Source organism: Hermetia illucens, chromosome 4 (genome assembly GCF_905115235.1).
Source record: "Hermetia illucens chromosome 4, iHerIll2.2.curated.20191125, whole genome shotgun sequence".
Lineage (NCBI taxonomy): Eukaryota > Metazoa > Arthropoda > Insecta > Diptera > Stratiomyidae > Hermetia > Hermetia illucens.
In genome coordinates, this window is record NC_051852.1 from 85967702 (window position 1) to 85988938 (window position 21237).

The window sequence follows — 21237 nt, forward strand, 5'->3', positions numbered from 1 at the left end:
TTGAAGCGTTATTCGCTCAGTGATTCCATTAAGATCCATTACCATTAATCCGAAATGAATTTTTAAAGTAGCTCTGCTTAGCTTCTCGTTGAGATGTGGCAAGCCATAAACAGCTGTGCAATATCTGTTGTTATGACAGGTTCTGTCACGTGCTTCCAGCATCTCGTAGCCATGTGCTGGCAACCATGTGGACGCACATCAGTGCACTGCATCACATACACAGCGCTAACATCAGCCCTCATGTGCGGAATTTTTGACGCACAACTCCTATCGCGGTCGAAAATGCGCAATGATTGTCTCTGACCATAAAATTTCAAAGAATGTGCTAAAAGTTGAATCTCCTATGTATAGTCGTCTTGGTTGTGTAGTTCAGTTGGCGTTGGATATTCCGGGTTACAGCTTTCATGGCAAGGGCAAAGGCATTAGGAATAGAGAAACATAGATTTAATACAGAATGAATCGCTACATATTTTGGAGAACAGAGTGTAGTAATATTTTGTTTGTGCTTCCGTCTTAAATACGTATATGTAGTTGTTGCAAATTAATATAGTACTTACCAGGTAACCAATCGGCATTTAAGTTTGAGCAAAAAGCATCTTCAACTTTACAACTTCATTTATTTTGTACAGTTACAACTCTAGTTTGTGATATCTTACATTTCTTTATGGATCTTATGTACATTGGGAAAAATTGGTCTACTTAACGAATACATGAAGAAACTATCTTCAAACAAAATTTTTACAAATGCTTTCACAGTAAAGTGTGTGAGAAATTCGTTGATAGAATACATAAAAATATTTCGTACGATTTCACTCTTTAATAGTACTAAATTCAAGTCTAGATTTTGTGCACGTTAGGACTACATTTCGCTTCGGATGAAGGTTTCGTCGTTTCTTTAATTTTCATATAGCATGATCACTCTCGTACCCATAATCGTCGTTCGTATTCAAAAGGCCGTTTGGTATCACTGTAATTGTGGTCTCTTGCATTCTATTCACACTGAACCTGTAGCCAAGGGAGAAAATAGAAGAAAAACGAGATGTGAAATGTCATAGGCTTTCAAGGATTGTAGTGCTTATTTTAGGATAAAAGGATTTGAAAAAAGGATACCTTCTAATTGTACTGTGGCGACACGAATGACGTGACGTAAATCGTCTCGACAGCGTGCTTGTCAATGATGTATCCCGATGAGTCAGATGTTCACTTCTATGACGCAGACCACCGGAGGCTCCTTGACAAAATAAATATCTAAGAGGAAAATAGAACACAGAAAGAGAAAACGTCCATTAAATAGGCTTAGTAGTAGAGCTAAAATGGTTTGCACGTGGATAAAAGGAGTTGACTGAAATCAATTACCTATTAAAGTGCTTGCGGAAAGCGCCACTTACGAAATACAGGGCTACTGGGTTTGCACAACTATTAGCAAACGATAGGCAAAAGCCCACGATTCGAAGGACATGCCAAAAAGCGTTGTAATCATCTCGTGCTGTAGGACTGGCGAAGAAGAATGAAATATATTCAATTAGCTGATATTATTCACCGTTTATGGGGGTTGTAAAATATAAAATATAATATCAACGCCGTAAACTGCTCAAAATAGGCTTTTTGTTAAATAATTAAGCCTTATTAATTCTCCGGTCAACCTAAGTGCGCTTTACCCTAGAGGAGAAAATTTAATCTCATTCAAGGCCTCGTGTACAGAAGTAAGGTCATATTGGGAGAATTTGGCCCGTGTTCAGATGATGTCATATCTGCAATTTGAAAATTTATACATCCGATTGCTGGAGAGAGGAATTCAGAGAAGGGAACAAATACATTTCACTTTGTGACAAAGCTGCAACGACATTGACTCCACTTTGCTTGAATTTGGTTTTGTGTCATAACCCGGATTTGTCGGTGAATGTTAAGGGATATGACATCAGAGGATATTTCCACTTTGTTGAGTTTTGTTGTCGGAAATTACTTGGCTGGCTCGGGAATTTCACTTCACAGTCTTTTCATTATTGTGTAGTTTGTTGACAACTTGATACTTTGTATTAAGAGCAAACGTATCTGAAGCCCTCAATCAATAGCTTTTTATGAACCATTTTTTACGCCATGTACCTTTTTGAGTATTTGAAAATTTTCCTGTTTCCGGGTCGTCCTTCTACTAAGCTGCCTGCCTTTTTTCAAGAAAATGATTTCAATATATTACTCTATAGATACAATATACAGCGCTTTCGATAGTACAAAGCAGGTTATGGTGTAAATATTCAAATATTGTCAAATACTATTTCCCGGTTAACTGTGAACTTCCAAGTATGTTCACGGTTAACTTAGGAGGTTAACATCTGTCAAAGAGAATATTATATGTGAATAGCTCAGTTTACGGTTTATACTTTCGCTAGTCTACGGGTAAAGCTGAAATACTATGTATTTTTTGTACATTTATCTTTTGAAGTTTTGTTAACATAAGTTATTTTTAACAAATCATAGAGAAGAAAATCTTCAAAAAGACATGGAAGATAAATTTCCAACTGTATATGGTAGTAAAAGTCAGCATACGGAACATTAACTTTTAAGGTTTTGTGTAAACACAAAACCTTATTAAAATCGGTTAAATGTCTGTCTGTCCGTCTGTCTGTCTCTCTGTCATACCCCATTTACCCAGAAACCGCTGAACCGATTGTTACGAAATTTGGTGTGGCCTGTGTGTCTCTTTACATGCAGCGAGTGGCGCCATTTTGGGTTTTAAGGAGGCCTCCACATACATGCGAAGGGAGGGTGTACATTTTTTTTTCCACAGAACATGGTTATGTGGAGTTTCAAATGAAATTGCGCAGTTAGTAGTTTTCCATATTGGGTGAAACCTAGGAGAGGTAGGGCACAAAACGTGTGCCCCAAAAAGTGAAACAAGTCTCGTTCTCGAAACCTACCCAATTGAAAAATCTGAAAAACATCAAAGTGATGCAACTATATGAACTCCAGGCATCAAAATACATCCCATTTCGATGTCTGCACAATTAAAGTTAATAATAGTATATGACCGGATGGCTCAAGGGGTTAAAGCGCTGGGCGGTCGTAGCGGAAGGTCGCGGTTCAAATCTCACTGGCGGCAGAGGGATTTGTAATCGTGACTGGATATCGGATACCAGTCGACTCAGCTGTGAATTAGTACCTGAGTTAAATCAGGGTAATAATCTCGGTCGAGCGCAATGCTGACCACATTGCCTCCTACAGTGTGTTGTAGTGTACCGTTACGGTCTTGAACGAAGTGCTCTAACACACTTCAAGGCCCTGATCCAATATGGATTCTTGCGCCAACGATTATTTCCGAGGTATCACAATCTCGGCAGATGTCGGATTTTACCTAATACTAGCACTAGCAAGTGCCAAGCATTTAGGCTCGGACGATCCTACCTACTTAAAAACTAAAGGGGCGCTGGTGGTGGTGGCCGGTGGTCCTTCAGATCACCAACTCGAGCATGGGTTCCTTGCAGAATTCCTAGGTACTTGTAGAAGTTATTATTATTATATAATAGTATATGACCATGATTTAGAAATTTACCGGAGAGCCTCCCTTAATTTCATCCCAGAAGTACAGGACATCAGCATGGACGATAATATAGGACATAATTCTGAAAAGTTTGAAGGCATCGCATTTCAGGTAAAGTTATGGCACCCAAGACATGTATGACGTCATCATATAAAATAAACTTATATGAACGACGGGGTCGTGGGAATGTTTTAGTTTTCCTTTTTTGACATTTTTTACTTATTTGCATTTCAGTGTCAATTACTCCAGGTAGACATGTTTATGTATATGTATATGCTAATAAAGCTTGCCGGTAGTAACTAATGTAAAAGCCATGTGAGTTCTGGTTACCAGCGGTTTTTAATTAATGTACCTAACAAGTATATATATGTATGCTTTTGTGCACGGAGTAAAGTGGAAATGAGGCTGAGAAGAGCAATCCAATACTGGAGGAGAGGCAGGCAGTGCATTTTGTTATTACGCGCTTCACCTACTACTATGCATATAAGCAATGGCGATTATTGGTGTTTTGGAAAGTCAATTTGTGCTTGAAAGTAGCGGAATTGATGCTCCGTCTCGTGAATCTTTCAACTATCCCTGGATTCATTTCGAATAAAAATGGCGACTTTGGTAAACTGTGGAAGTTGTTTGTTTTGCGGATTTTCCGTAAACCACTTTTGTGACTGTAGCTTCTCATCCAATACGCCCACAACATCGAGATGTTTGGTTTTCTCAGCAAGTAGTTTTCAACTTAATTCAATATTGCTATTATGGAGGACAGAATCATCAATTGTGTCAAAAGCAAAGCTCGATGCTGGAAGGATTTACTCAGTGGGGTAAATGGGGATCCGTGAAGATTCGGTTATAAACTTGCCGCGCGGAAAATCGGGGCTTTGCCGAAACTTAGCATTATGTATGCCACCAGATGGACCGCATTGTACGTGCATTATTTCCCAGACATCCCGTACCGGTTGATGGCAATTCGGATGCGGTTCATCGAGCCGGGGCAATCAGCTGCCTATCTCGACGGATACTGCTCTTCGTAACGCTTGCTATCAGAAATGCCTTCAATTTCATAAAACGAAGAGATATGCTAGGAACATTACAAAACGGATGCCACAAACCGACCTATTTCTTACGGATAGTGAGGAATGATCTTAGGGTTCGCTCCCTGCTCTATGAGATGCGTGTGAGGATGGAGATCACGTTGAGTAGAGCACACGGATCCAGCTTACCCTGCATTAAAATTAGGAACCATACGAACGATTTCAAGGAGAGAGAGGAAAGGTCGGTGGATAAACTTGCTGAACCCTACCACAAAAGAGAAGAAATTTCATCCACGGTGCTTCCAGGGTAAGAAAGCGGTTGGTTAAGGAACAATTTCGCTCTCCTCCACAAAAAAAAACAACGAAAATCTGGATATGCTTTAATAATGCTAGACTTTGTTTTTGCACAAATGCTTACAAATGTTTGAAATTTATGGAAAGAAAGTAGTTACGGGGAGGGAGTAGTTTTTTATTCCTGCAGGAGGAACCCAAACCGCAATGTAAAGATCAAGGAGTAATTTGTCTAATGTTGACAGTGCGAGCCTCGTGGGATGAAAATAGGGTTCTACCCCAAGCTCAGAGTTTTCTTACTTACAGAATGATTTGCTTCCCAATTAGTACAGTACTATGTAAATTTCTTGGAATTGTTTACAAAGTCAGGGGATGAAGAAGTACAGTTTTATAACTCAATTGTCCTCAGAAACTACCCTACCCAAAAATCTGAATGAAATCAAGAAGTTGCCTCTATATGACAACTAGGCCCCAAAATGCCTTGCATATTGATATCTGTTCAAATGAAGTTAATAATAATTTCCATAAGAAGTTAATATTAACTATAATAACTCCGCTGTAGCCAGTCCCAAGCCTGGTTGTGAAAGAAGCACGGATGCATAGCTTCATTCTGAATGGCTGTAGGCCACCGCAGTGTCTTAGGGGCAGGTGAGGAAAGTACGGGATCATTGCAGTCTTGCAGATAACTCACTGAAGAAACTATTATCACATCTAGCAGTTAGTGCAAATCCAGCGAGTGAGTAGAAGGAAAAATTGAAGGTTCGATACGGATAGCCGGCGGGAGTCGCCTGAGTCCAGCACTCTTCTCTACAGTTCAGCTGAAGTCTCCGCTGAGGTTCGGGACGAATTCCGAGGAGGGTGTGTAGATTTCTCGGAAATAGATTCTTTACATAGAGTCAGTATTCTCAGACTCTATGTATCTCCAGCAACTCCGAGAATCCTATCTCAAATCAATTATGGGATTGCAATCTGCGTACCGATATGTCGTTGTTGCAAGTATAATCATTTGTGTATTGTCGTGCAGTGGCGGTTGCCAGATGGCCCGCTCAGAAGATTCACTTTCGCGTCATTGGTCTGAGTGACCGAAGAAAAAAAGAAAATTCTTTTGGAACATTGGCGTGACTCATTAAGGCAGCACCGCTGGGCTGATTCAAATCAGCACCGGCAATGTCAGCAGCGGGTGAAAAATAAAGTACGTTTTATAAAAATAGTTCCTTTGTTTACTATAGTTCTTTTTAAGTAAAACTCTTAAAAGGAAAATTTTCCTGTTTAACTTGTTTTATTTATTTAAAAATAGCAGACACGTGTTTCGGACAGCGGCCATAACATTTCATGGGACAACGTGGATATTATCCAAAAAATCCACAAACTGGACGCCGCAGAAAGTCTGGAAGTATTTAAACATAGTAACGCTAGGTTGTTGAACATCGGAGCGAAAGAATATTGGGGTGAAAGTGGGGTTACCCGCCCAGCATGTTGAGCCTGCTGACAGGAGGAGCCATAAACAGCTTGAAGAAGCGGAGGGGTCCTGGTATGAATCGGGTGCAGAAATTCTGGTATAGAAAGTTTACCTGTATGCCATACACAGTGGGCTGACACATAGCATAAATGAGGTCATTAGTCGTCCGGAGGAATTCCCATCTTTCCTCATTGCGGGAAATACCTACCTTGTCAATAAAATGGACAGGGTGCAGGATCCCGATTATTTATTTATTTAATTCAAACTGTACGATAAACAGAAAAAATAATTCAGGAAGGTATAGTACGCGCAGATATAATGGAAAGATCAACACCGAGAAGAACAAAAAAAAACAAAAATGAAAACGACAAAAAAGAAAAATTAAAAATGATTACAGTAGTAGTAATTTTAAATAAATTAAATGATGAAGACAAAGGACCAAATTGCAAGCAGTTGTATTCACGAAGCATTCTTGGCAGAGAAGTAACAGTAGCATAAGAGCTCTGCGAAAGGCATTCCAAAACCGTTTGTATTGCGGACGCTATGTGAAGAATTTCGGAACTGATATTTCAGAGAATAAACAGATGTCCATTAGATCATGGCATAATTTATAAAGGGCACTTGCATCAGCCAGAGATCTGCGCTGTTGAAGAAACGACATGTTAAGAAATGTAAGACAATCAAGGTAACATGAATAGGGAAGGCTATTTTTAAAAAGCAGAAGCAAGTAAATTTCCTTTGAACTGACTCTATAGCATAACTGTCACCAGAATGGTAAAGACACCGTACTACTGAAGCATATTCTAGAATATTGTGAACAAAGGAGTTATTCAGAATAACTGAAGAATGAACATCCTTAATCTGGTAAGAGGAGCGAATAACGAAACCAGACATTCTGCAAGCTCGGCTGAGAATGTCAACATAATGACACTTAAATCGAATGCTGTCGAATGTTATGCCAAGATCCTTATAAGAAGCAATAACTGAAAGTGGTTGGCCATCCAAGTAGTAAATATGGGTAGGGACTGGAAATTTCAAGGAAAAAACTAGCGTGAAACATTTACTAACATTAAGTGCAAGCTTATTTTGCATACACCAATGGGGCAGTGGGTCGAGATTTCATTGCAGGTGATTCAGTTCTGCAGGTGAGTCAACAATAGAAAATAGCTTTAAATCGTCTGCATACAAAAGACAGTAATTAATTAATGAATAAGAAGAAAAGAAATGGCCCAAACACGAAACCCTGCAGGAATACATATGAGGAAAAAAAGGAGTTGAGATGCAACTGTTGAAGGAGGTCCTACCTGCTCGGCCACATAAGTAGAACCATAACTAGGTCAATTCAGATGGAGTCGAACGCTTTGGAGAAATCATTATAAATTGTATGCGCGTCTTTCCTTTCACTAAGGGATTTAGCAACAAAGTTTGTAAACTCCAATAAATTAGTTACGATCAAGCGCCTCCTTTGAAACCCATGCTTCTTCGCAATGAGATGTCCAAAGCAAAACGAAAGGCAGTCTTGGACATATTTGTCAAGAATTGTAGACACTGAGCAAAGATGTAATATGGACCGGTAGTTTTCAGCAAAAGTGGCATCGCTTTTTTGGTGTAGACGGATGATACGTGCCTCCTTCCAATTGTCGGGAAAGAAACCTTCAGATAAACTTTTGTTAACAATTATCGAAAGGAGAAGCGATATGTTTCATTTAATTTTTTTTTTAATATTACGAAGACCGTTAGGACCGCAACCTCCTAAATTGTCGATAAGAAATTCGACAATGGCAAGAGAGACAGCAAGAATGGAAGGGGCATAGGGAGAAAAAATATCAAAGTTATCGAAAGAAGAGGGAGAAAGCAAGGTATAAACATTGAAAAGAAGTAATTTTGAAGAAGCTCACAAACAGAATTGGGGGAGACTGAAACAGAATCATCGAATTTTATGTTGGCCACCGGCGGAGCACTTGAGGAACGGGCAGATCTGACATGAGACCAGAATTACTTGCCTAACAATCCTCTACAAATTCATAACATCCATTATTAGTAGAAAGCTCAACGCGCACTTCGACACCAAGAACATTCTGTCCGAGGAGTAAAAGGGCAACTCGTTATTGAGTCGGCAGTTGTAGGACAGGAAATTAGCGGCCAAGAAATGTGCTTAGCTTCTATATCGACTACCTGGTGATACCTGGCTCATCTATGCCATATATCCGAATCGTATTGATCCTAAACTAGTAAAGTTTTTAGCGAGAGTCATGGAAAGGTGACATACCAAGTTATCAGCGCATTCATCTGAGGGTACGAACACTTGCGAGTCCATCCGTGTGCGACTCGTTGAATGCCCTTTAGTTTTGCATGGCACGGAACCCCTTTTCATGCGTATGAAGGATCCTAGAGAGTATGGTTTTTCAAGTTTTATAAAAATATTTCCTTTATTTACTATAGTTCAGTTTTCTTCCTGCTATTCGGAAGGAATTTGTATTAGACAAATGTCGAATCTGAGTCATCTGCAAAGGTCATCACGAGTCGGATGCTGGACATAGCATTGGTGACTTTCGCATCCAGGATATTTTTACAGAAAAGAGCAGGTGAGTCCTTTGCATGCGGCTGTTTGTAAGGCAGACTGTGGATTGACCCCACTAACTTGAAGGATCGGTCTTTCAATCCTCAGAGGGGAGTGAAGTCAAACTAGGAGCGGATCAATGAATGGTTAGTCGTTAAAAAGATTTCTGACTGCACTGTTAGGGCGCGGGGTAATACACTACCGGGCATAATGCTGTATGTACGATAAGACGGGTCGCACCGCGTATATTATTAATATTGCTATCTCCCATAATAGCAACGTTGAACGGAAATACGTGGAGAAGAAGGTGAACTATGAGGCATTGGGTCGGGAAATCAAAGAAATCTGGGGTCTCGACCAGGTGGTTATAGTTTCCATAATATTATCACCTACAGGTATTGTATCAAAATCCCTCACCGTTTCCCTCGATGTCCTGAGACTCTCACACAGTCTGGTTCAGACAATACAGAAATACATCATTCTGAATACGTGTTCGATGTTGCCGGGAGTTCTCAACGGATTCTCCTACTAACCTACTACCGCCGACGATTTTGGGTGAAATAAAACCTTATTAGAATAGATTCGATGCATGCCTGTCCGTCTGTTACACCCGTCACACGTATAGTCACAGCGTGTGAGAGCGTGTAGTCTGATGTTCCCTTTACATATAGCAAGTGGCACCATTTTGTGTTAAGTTTAAGGGAGGCTGCCATACATGTGAATGGAGGGTGCAATTTTTTCACAGAATGTAGTCATGTGGGCAATTAGAATTTTTCGAAACTGGCCCCACATTTGATTTCGGGTGAAACATAGGGGAGTGGCACCCACAAAAAGTGTAACGGGTCTCGTTCTCAACCCGAAAAATCTGAAAAAAATCACAGTGGTGTATCTAAACGAAATACACCACGTTCCGGTATCTGCCTAAATAAAGTTAATAATAGTATATTAGCATATTTTTTAAATTTAGCCGGAAACCCCCCGGCTCATACTAGAACTACAAAATTTTGCATTTCTATAAAGGACGACAATTTCTAACAGATTTGATATTGTCCGCTATTTGTAATCTAGCCTAACATTGATAGACAAGTAGCTTCCTCCAAACTACAAATTTTTAGTTTTCAATGGATACATGGATATGTGCAGTATTCGGTAATATATAGTTTGTGTTTTTAGGGTGAGAATAATATCGATGTCTGTAATATGTACGCACATCTTGTAGTTTAGAAAAATATGAAGAAATATGTTGGATTTGGAGCTATATACGGATGGAAACATGTGCGTAGAAGTTTCTCACATAAGATGAACACAAAACCTTATTAAAATCGGTTTACTGTCTGCCTGTCTGTCCGTCACACGCATTTTTTCGGAGACGGTTACAGCGATTGACGCCAAATTTGGTAGAAAGCTGGGAACAACGAATTTAAGCGGGGGGGGGGGGGGGGTTCCCATACATGCAAAAGGAGGTGTACATTGTTTTTCATCAAATATAGTCATGTGGGGTATCAAATTAAACTTCCCTTAAGTGCATGCTAGCATCACGAAACAATATAGGGTATAACATCGAGTATGATTTTATCAAGCTTGGTGGAAATCGCACTATTACTAACAAAGTTATAATACGTCGAAGTTGTCGTTTCTTTGGAAATTCAAGACTATGAATGTCAATATCATTCGAAAGTGGATATGCTCACATAATATACGCACATATTACGTGCTACGTACTAAGAAATACACAAAACCTTTCGTACCTGAAGCGTCCAGCTTCCGACTTGTTTTTGTTTCTAAATGCTTGGCAATTAGTGCTAGTATTAGGTAAAATCCCGCATCTGCCGAGATTGTAATATAACTCGCAGTAGATAACACGATACTGCAAAGTTTGGTAAAAATTCTACCATTATTGAGATAGTTATAATAGGATCGCTACGGATCTAGACTGGGGAGTCGAAAAACATCTCCCCCAATCCAGGGTGTCATGCGAACCGTGCCCATTGGATAGTTTGCAGTCGGGGGTAACTGACTGTATTCAAACGGAGCCTCACTGATACCTGGTCGCCTCAGTGAGTAAGTTAGATCTTACCGTGCTACGGGGGGCTATGGTACGGCGGACCTCTTAACCCCCATACTCGTGGGAATCAAATGAGTACAAAACTAGAACTAGAAAAGAAAACAAAAACCAAAAAAGCGGGGCCCCGTACCGCACCAAAACTGGTTAATCAGGCGGAGGAACGTCTCCGAATTACTGAAAGCCAGGTGACTACACCCAAGAAGGGAGAAGTTGGGACGTCAAGCAGTGGATCCAAGGTGAGCATTGGTATACTGCGTGGACTACAGCCAACGAACACCACTGCTCAAAGAGCAGGGACCAGCAAAAGCACGTCTGAGATAAATATAACAGACGTCAGGAAGGAGACAGGTCTCAGTGGCGCCGGGGTTAAATGGTACCTGCACTATCTGAAGGAAGGCCTGAAACCAAAAGAGGCCCTTAAGAAGGCTCAGGACAGACCTAAGCCATCTCTACCAGAGCCGAGAAAGCGGGGAGCAGCAGAGATCAGCCCGCATGAAGGGAATGCTCCCAAAAAACCCAGACCTGAACCTACGGGGGGAGAAAACCCGGGCAGGTCAGGAGTGAAGGCAGGACCCAGGAAGCCCGGCATTAGCTATGCTAGTGCGGTCAAGGGCATTCGACTGGCCATACTGCCAAAAAGGTTTCCCGCGCAAATACTCACTCGGGAGGAACAGGAAATCATTGAAGAACTTGTCGTCAAGCAAACGATCAAGGGTTGGACGTCGAAACTGGTGTTCACCGGGATACGCTTTCGACCAGGCCTTATACTGGTGGACTGCGCGACGGGAGGTACCGCAGAATGGGTTAGAACCATAATTCCTAGATTGCCAGGCTGGGAAGGGGTGGAACTGTCAACATGTGCTGGAGATGATATACCAGGAGCCCACATGGTGACAGTTTTTCTCCCAAAGGCCGCGGCAATAGAAACAGAAGACCTTATGAGACTCCTAATTGCTCAGAACGAAGATCTCCATACTCGACTATGGAGAGTCTTCAGAAGCAAGGTGGAGGGAAAGGGTAAACTCCTCACGATCGGGGTAGATGACCGATCCCTAGAGGCAATTAAACGTCGGAGTTGTCATATCAACTACCGATTTGGCAACATATCCGTGCATGTGCTCAAGGAAAAGCCAAGGAAAGAGACCTCGGAGGAGGCATCGGGTGGAAAACTTACCGAGGTCCCTGAAGAAGTCGCGGAAGCCATAGAGGCGGAAAGAACGGGATCAACCAGGGAAATAGACCTGCTGCCCAGTGAAGAGCAGAAGCTGGACGACCTAGACCTAGGACTCCTAGGGCTCGGGGTGGACAGCGACGCGCAGGAAAGCGCCATGTCGGAGGAGGAGGGTGACAGTCCGACAGTGGAGAAGAGCTCCAAACAATAACGGAGCCAATGGCCAGCACTAGGATAGCCCAGATAAACCTCCATCATGCGAGAACTGCATCTGCAGTGATTGCAAGGGCAAATTCCAAGGAGAACATTGGAATAGTGTTGGCTCAGGAGCCCTGGGTGTACGGGGGGCAGATTCGCGGTCTGCAAGGAGGAGACATGCAGGTAATTTGGGACTCCTCTTGTGGAAAACCAAGAGCTTGCATAATTCTCAAACGTAATTTAAAATACATATGTCTTTCAGAGTTCTTAACCGGGGACCTTGTGGCTATCCAAGTCTCATTGGAAGCCGGGAGGAGCACTCGAGAGGTAGTTGTAGCATCGGGATACTTCCCAGGAGACGAGAGTCGGGCTCCACCGGAACAAGTCGCAAAGCTGACGGAGTATTGTGAGGAGAGGGCGTTACCACTTCTTCTCGGCTGCGATGCCAACGCCCACCACGAAGTGTGGGGAAGCAGTGACACTAATCGTAGAGGTGAGTACCTCCTCGAATTTATTCTTAGTAATAAGTTAGAAATATACAACGTAGGGAACACTCCAACATTTGTGACCAGCACCAGACAAGAGGTACTAGATATAACTCTAGGAAATACCCTAATGAATGGCATGGTCAGGAATTGGTGGGTGTCGGATGAACCCTCAATGTCTGATCACAGGATAATCAGATTCGACATTGAGAGTAACTCCGAAATAAAAAGAATAATAAGGAATCCCAAGAGAACGGATTGGAAATCCTACACAATGCACCTGAGCAACAACATTGTCCACCTTCAAGGGGGCGGTGACATCAGGAGCGAATTAGAATTAGAAACGGTGGTGGAAGACCTCAACACAATCGTCATTGACGCATATGAGGCCAGCTGTCCGGCCAAGACAGTCAAGTCATCAAGGGATGTACCATGGTGGAACAGGAACTTAGCCAGAATGAGAACGGAGGTACGAAAACTCTTTAACCGGGCAAAACGAACCGGGGACTGGCGGAGGTATAAAAATGCACTGACTGCGTATAGCAATGCGATCAGGGAAGCGAAACGGAACAGCTTTAGGGAATTCTGTGAAGGGATTGAACAGATCACAGAAGCAACCAGACTGTACAAGGCTGTAGCCAAAGACGGGGGAATATCCTCTGTCTGCTTGAAAAAGGAAGATGGGACATTCACCGAGAATGAGGAGGACAGGGTACACCTGCTTCTCAGAACTCATTTCCCGGGGTCCTACCCCTCGGCGGCAGGCGACAATAATCTGCCTGACACCCCAACAACGAATAAAAGGGGAAGGAAAGAGAGCTGGAAACTAGCAAAAGAGGTATGCTCAGAAGCTAGGCTAAGATGGGCAGTGGGAACCTTTCAACCAATGAAATCTCCGAGAGCAGATGGCATTTTCCCAGCACTTATCCAGAGAGGCCTAGGAATTATCTTAGAGTCTCTTCTGAGGGTAGTAAGGGGGAGCATAGCACTTGGTTACATACCAAGGGCATGGAGACGGGCAAAAGTGGTCTTTATTCCGAAGGCGGGTAAAAAGGATCCTTTTCACCCTAAATCTTTCAGACCAATCTGCCTAACATCGTTCGTACTCAAAACGGTGGAGAAGGTCATAGACAACTATATTAGAACTAACGTTCTAAAGCGTAATCCCTTACATCACTGTCAACACGCTTACCGGGCAGGAAGGTCAACTGAAACTGCTCTGTATCAGCTGACAGAGGTACTACGGGACGCCATAGAAACAAAAGAAATTGCACTGTGCGCGTTTTTGGATATCGAAGGAGCATTCGACAACACATCGCACACAGAGATACAGGATGCCCTGAGCCGCAAAGGAGTGGGAAACACCCTGGCACTCTGGATGGGCAAAATGCTAGAAAGCAGACAAAAGGTACAAACAGGTACAAATTCTATTATCATGAACACCACTCAAGGCTGTCCACAGGGCGGAGTACTATCGCCGCTGATGTGGAGTATGGTAGTGGATGAACTCCTGGACGTGTTAACTAATACTTGAATACAAGTCCAGGGCTACGCGGACGACATTGTTCTAATCTGTAGGGGCAAATATGAAGATGCCCTATGTGATAGAATCCAAACTGGATTAAGAGTTACTAGTGCCTGATGCAGGAAGGTGGGACTGCGGATCAACCCAACCAAAACCACCATAGTACCATTCACTAGGAGGCGTAAGCTGGATCACCTGAAAGCCATAACATTACATGATATGGAGGTGAAACGAGAAACAGAGGTCAAATATTTGGGAATCACGCTAGACCAAAAAGTACTCTGGAAGACACATGTCGGAAACACTTGTCGGAAAGCCACGGGGGCTCTAATGACTTGCAGATCCATAGCAGGAAAAAAATGGGGTTGCAGCCCGAAGATACTACTTTGGATATATACTGCAATACTAAGACCAATGACTACCTATGGAGCGGTAATCTGGGCAGAAAGAACCGAACTCAGCACACAAGCCAGGGAATTACATAAGCTCCAAAGGCTGGCTTGGGTGTGTATCAGTGGGGCAATGAGGACATGCCCAACGGCATCCCTGGAGGTCCTTCTGGGATTAACCCCTCTCCATCTGCACATACAGATGCAGGCAAGGAGATCAATATTCAGGATGGCCGGTAGCATGAGTGAGGCGGGGAGCTACCTAAATCGAAGGAAGATTGATATCTTTTCTAGGCGGTATCCCGAATTACTGATACCGAGGGACAACATGACAACGAGGTTTCACTTCGATAAGAAGTTTGAAACACGTTGGAGTAACAAGGCAAACTGGGAGAGCGTGGCTGCGACATACGGCTTAAACCACCAACTGATTACTTGGTACACTGACGGATCCCTCACAGCAGAGGGAGCGGGTGCCGGTGTCATTGGTCCAAGGAAAATGTACTTTGAGCCAATGGGCAGGTACACTAGCATATTCCAGGCGGAAATTCACGCCATAGACAAATGTGCCTCCTTTAGTCTGCAAAGGAACTACAGGGGGCAGAACATTGCTATTCTCACCGATAGCCAAGCAGCGATCAAGGCACTTAGGTCCAACCAGGTGAACTCTAAACTGGTATGGGAATGCCTTGAGAGACTGAATACACTCGGCTCGTCCAACAAGGTCTGGATACTTTGGGTTCCAGGCCATGTTGGGCTGGAAGGCAATGAGGCAGCGGATGAACTAGCCAAGAAGGGAGCAGGGATGCCTTTACACGGGCCAGAACCCTTCTGTGGAATCGGAAACGGTTTCATGGCTATGAATCTAAGAAACGAAGAGAAACGGTTGAGGGAACTATATTGGGCGGGCCTACCAGGGATGGAGCAGTCCAGGGTGCTTATTGGGGGATACGAACCCATGCGCCCAAAGGATTGCTTAAACCTCACCAAAAAGAACCTTCGAATCATAGTGGGATAGTTCAGCCGAATCATAGTGGGATAGACAGCCGACAATGACCAGTGAGAACACTGGTCATTGTCGGCTGAACTATCACTTAGGGAAGCTAGGGATATCTACGGACACTGCCTGCAGGTTCTGTGAGGAGGAGGACGAAACCTCTATGCACGTCCTGGGACAGTGTCCGGCACTTGTGCAAAGTAGGTCGATACATCTGGGAGAACACTTAATACCAGATGCAAAGCTGAAACTTCTGGAACTGAGGAACATACTAAAGTTCCTAACGGTTACAGGCCTGCTTGAGATACTATGATCAACAGGTACACTATAACCAGTAAAAGGGGCACAATAGTTCTTCAAGGACGCGGGGCGACTTTCCCTTAACAGAATAATAATAATAATGTTATGTTCATACACTAATAATTATATTTTGTGTTCGATTAATTTCTTGCTGATTGTGTTACAACAATGCCATGGGGTACTACCCGGTACAGGGTAAGTGTCGTCACTTCAACCGTATTTTTTCTCCCTACGTGAATTTAGTATTAATAGGACAGGATTGCGAGGATAACAAGGATGAAATACCCTTATCAACCCATCACCCCCAAATTGTCAAATTAATCCTTGGAAGGATATTGACTTCGAAAACTGAAATGGTTATCATTTTTAACTATACAACATTATACCATTCGTCTTCAATTATTGACTGGCATTTTATATTGGGTTAAGCTCTGCGGATACAAGTTAACAGTTTTAGTGAATACTAGGCGTAATGGAAGGAAATTAATTTTATTTCCTCCTTTTTGTTGGAACAATTCATAATGGTTACAAATATAATAGATTCTACTTACCAGTAATAAAACCACATCATAAAAAGATGTGATGGAAAAAAGCAAATCCCAAAAATAACTACAAAAGCCAAAACTGTCACCGCAACTTTTTTTCGGGCACGCACCTAAGGACGAAAAATAAATTCGATTAAATAAAAGAGATATATGTAGGTACCCATGAAATAATGGTGTCTAGCCGATTTATTTATATTACTATGAGACGAAAGGCAAGAACCATTCTATTGTGAGACTGCAATCAAACGATAGGATTTTTCTTAATCTCTTGATTGATTTCGGAATAGTTATATATAATTTTTCAGGTTTTGGATAGAGCAAAATGGCTTTAAAATTGAATCTTTTTCAATCTTTCTCTCTTCTCCGCTAGATGGGATACACGAAGTTTTTTTCTCGAATATAATTACATGGTATGTATATTAAATAAAAGTACTCATTTTTTTTATAAATATTTTAGTGTAAACGGTTGTTGAAAAGAACGGAATCGGGTCGAAAAGTTTAGATTTAAGGCGTCTCGCTTACATCCATGTAGCGGTGCTATGTATGAACTACAACATTACTGTTAACTTCAGGCAACATAATTTCTTAGTTAATTAGTTTGGTTGGTGTAGGGAGACGCAGCTCCAAGCACTCAAGTCTTTTGTTAGGAACACTGTACTGTCCCGTAAAATCGTGTATTCAATGTCGCCCTGTCTGCGGTGTTCACAAACATTTTCACTTGCCGACAGGAATTCAAATTTCTCCATTCGACATGGCATGAACTTTTGCAACCCCAGCCTTCAGAGCAGATTTAGCGGTAGGTAACTTGATGCCGAATACTGGCTCAGGCTCCAATGGCGAACCAGTCTGTCAGCAATGTTCGAGGCCCCTGGCATTAATATAAAGAATATTTCGTCCAGTTATCCAAGTTGACAGCAACTGATGACAACTTTATACCAACTGGTTTAATTTGTGTAGCCGTTTAGCGTCGATGAAGCTGCTGGATTGACAGAAAACTTTCAAATGGCCCGACCCCGTGATTTTTGTCGCAAGCGCTCTTTTACTGCCTATATTCCCCTTATGTACTTCAACTTCCTCCATGATTTTCCGAGAAGTTTGCAGTCTTCTCCACTGTTTTACGGCACGTAATTGTCGTTCGACACACTCGTCCGCCATCCTGTAATAGTGGGTTCCATTACATTGCGTAACCCTCAATGGAGTTTTCACCTTCCTCAACGTGTGAATTATCCAGTCGTTTGAGCTTCTTGAACAACACTTCCACGGGTATCTGATATACACCGTCCAAGTTTTTAGTTAGTTAGTGCTTTAGCCTAGAATGCCTCTATGACACCATACTGACAGGAAATGACGAAAGCTTAAAGTTTGTGAGTAACAGCGACGGCCACTTTCCATGTACTACTATCATGGAAGAGGAAACCCGGGCGCAAAAAACCTGAGATTGATGTGTGCTGATATAGTTGGATTTTGAAATTTTAGACAAAACATTTAAGGTGGATCGAATGCAACATTGCAACTCTGCAGAGACTGCAGGAGCTGAATGCGAAAGTTCCGCAGAGGACTGTCTGTATCTTTTACCCTTAAGTCCATACGCATTGTGTAGCTTCGAGTGCCGTCGTTGACATTGCACTAATCACTTCTGTAGTACTTAGTAAATGAGTCTTTGGGCTTGTGTCAGCAACTCCATGCGTAATCCACCAAACGATGTACACATACATCAGAATGGACTGTATTATGGATGTGTTCGTTGAATAAATCAGTATTGTGCAAGTCCACAGATCTTATCAATCGCAGCAATCAGGATTTTTTATATTGTTCGTGGATATAATTGTTCCACGTGAGTGGGTAGCGTGTTGGTACCCCACCTGACATTCCTAGTTAACATAAATAGTTCAATCTTCCCAGCATTTACCGTGATAAAAATAAAACTAGGTAGCTAGTAACACTAGGTAGCTTGCTCCTACTACAATATATTGTAGTAGGAGCAAGCTACCTAGTTTTATTTTTATTTAGAAGAACTACAAGCATCGGAACGATAACTATTTACCGTGAATACGTCACCAGAATACCAACTGCGGCTTTTCTGCGAAGTTGCATTCAAGCGGTCACATATTCGGTGTATAAACTTGGCAGTCAGAGGGTAGTATACGTCCCAGGGTAAAACGTAGATTGGTACCCACGATGGAGCTGGGAAACGCCTGCTGAACAATACCAACAGCTCTACTACCAAACCCTATCTCCACCTCTTGATCGCTGGGAGCTCTTTGTTAATGAAAAAGTGCAGACAGAGAAGAATGAAGGGAAATCTCCCGCGCCTAAAAACGGAACAAATTGTACTCACTGGTCCTCCAGGTTGGGGGTTGGGTAGATCTGACAACACTACATAGAAAACCGATACTACGAAGCCACAGAGTAGCCTCTGACGGGCGGGACCTTAAAACGATGAACCCGGCAACGACAACGGAATAATGATTTGCACATTTTCTCATGGAACGTGCGCTTCCTATACAGACCGAATGCTGCTTAACAGCTAGCCGATATTCTGGCTCAAAATAAGGCTGATATAACAGCGTAACGGGCAGCGACCGATTTCCCGGAGAAGAGCCACAACATTACAATGGCCATCCATGCGAAATATAGACTCGTTTTCCGAGCTTGAATAATAACACTGTCTATAATCCCCTCTGACAATCAGGTGAGAGTTAAAGCTGAAGCCATCCACAAGACAACCGCCCGTGACACCTATGAGGGAGAAATGGATGCCGCAATAACCGCAGTCAACAGATGGCCTGGAGATGAACATCAACAAATGATCTCCACACCCACCTGAAGAACGTAGCCACTGATACGGCCACCAACATTTTCGGTCTCAATCGCGAAAACAAGTCGGAAGGATTGGTTCGACAATGAATGTAAGCTAGCAACGGAACGGAAGAATGCCACATAGCGAATAATGTCGCATTCTAAAAGAACGCTGCCAAGCACGCAGACTTATCACGAACTCCGTCAAGTGGAGAAAGGACTTCATCGAAGGAAAAGGGGAGCCTGCGAGAACCACCAGGTCTGTGAACTCAAAAAGTAAAGGGAACAACCGCACCAAACGCGCAAGTTTAATAAACAAGTCAACAGGATGAAGCCTTATACACCTCGATGACGCCGGGACAAAGAGTGGAATCTGATTTCCGACAAAATGGGTATATGGAGCGATGGGTTTGAATATTTTGATGAACTACTCAGAAACTAGAACATCGGCTCAGGCAAATACTGCCACCACCAAATATAGAAGAAATAGTCCGTACAATTCATCGATTTAAGATCATAAGTCGCCAGGAGCCCACGGAATTACAGCCGAATTGGTTAAATATGGAGGCGACCAACGCCACCAAGCGGTTCATCAACTTATTCTGAATGTATGGTACAGCGAACCAATACCTAACGACCGACAAAGAGGCATTATCATTCCAATACATAAAAAGGGTGATATAACGCAGTGAAGCAATTATAGAGGTATCTATACGATATTCGCCGCTATCTCGCTACGTTGGATAACCCCGTATGCTCAGGACGTCATCGACCCATACAAAAGAGGCTTCACTCCAGGCAAATCATCAACATATTAGATTTTTTCTCTGCGGCAAGCGATGAAAAAACTGTTGGAATATGGCCATCAGTTGCACCGTCTTTTCGTTGATTTCGCCTATAATAGCAAAGCCAGGGTAAAACTGTACACGGTCATGAGAGAATTCGGTATTCCAAAGAAATTGATAAGACTGACTATGCTGACCTTGACCATAATGTGAGGCCAGATAATAGCGGCAGCATTACTCTCGAGAGCATTCAACATCAACAACGGTCTACGGCAAGGGGATGCCCTATCATGCGTCCTCTTTAATCTGGCCCTGGAGAAAGTGATTCGCAAAGCTGATCTCAATGCAAGAGGCAACATCCTCTATCAATCTACCCAACTACTGGGCGACGCTGCCGATATTGACATTATGAGAAGAACCCCTCAAGATGTACAGTCTATCTTCATGCATATCGAGAAAGAGGCGCGAGACCTCGGACTGCACATTTATGAAGGCAAGATGAAGTACATAGCGGCAAGAACTAAAAAGCGAACAACAAACGAAAACAATGAAGATATGAGCCTACAGCTTTGAGACCGTTGAAAATTTCTCCTATCTAGGGTCGAAAATCACAACCGATAACAGCTACGACGATGAAATCCGTGCACGGTTGTTAGCTGTCAACAGAGCATATTTCAGCTTACAAAAACTGTTCCGTTCGAAACGTTTGACCATAAGGCCACAGCTCTTACTGTACAAGACTATGATCTTGCCAGTCCTTATGCATTCCTCGGAGACTTGGGTTCTTAGCAAGAAAAATTTCGAACTTTTGGCCGCGTTCAAAAGAAGAATTCTTCGAAGAATTTTTGGCCCCTACATGAGGATGGACGATTCCCTAGCTTACATAACGATTAAATCTATGAGCGGTACCGTTTGTTTGTGGGAAAAATTCGGCGGGTGCGTCGCTTAATCCGTAAGGGCAATGTTCATGGTAGAAAAAGAAGACGAAACAGATCCTGCCTGATACGGAGCGATGGCGAAGGCCAGAACGCCACACAGCTTTTAGGGATATTGAGTTGGTGGACTTCTAGAGTTCCTTATGACGGTAGGCCGGATGCGGATGTTGCGC

At 42.7% G+C, this 21237-nt stretch overlaps 1 protein-coding gene across 1 annotated transcript in view; it reads right to left on the reverse strand.

The window, feature by feature from the left end:
- Window positions 1-611: 611 nt before the first annotated feature.
- The window catches only part of LOC119655796 (neuropeptide CCHamide-1 receptor-like), a 725610-nt gene continuing 704984 nt past the window's right edge, over window positions 612-21237 (reverse strand). The window contains exons 9-12 of the mRNA XM_038061891.1: window positions 16552-16655; window positions 1357-1494; window positions 1111-1248; window positions 612-1005 (exon numbers count right to left, since the gene is read on the reverse strand). Coding sequence (XP_037917819.1) covers window positions 903-1005; window positions 1111-1248; window positions 1357-1494; window positions 16552-16655 — 483 coding nt within the window. The 3' untranslated portion in view covers window positions 612-902. The remainder of the gene's footprint in view (window positions 1006-1110; window positions 1249-1356; window positions 1495-16551; window positions 16656-21237) is intronic.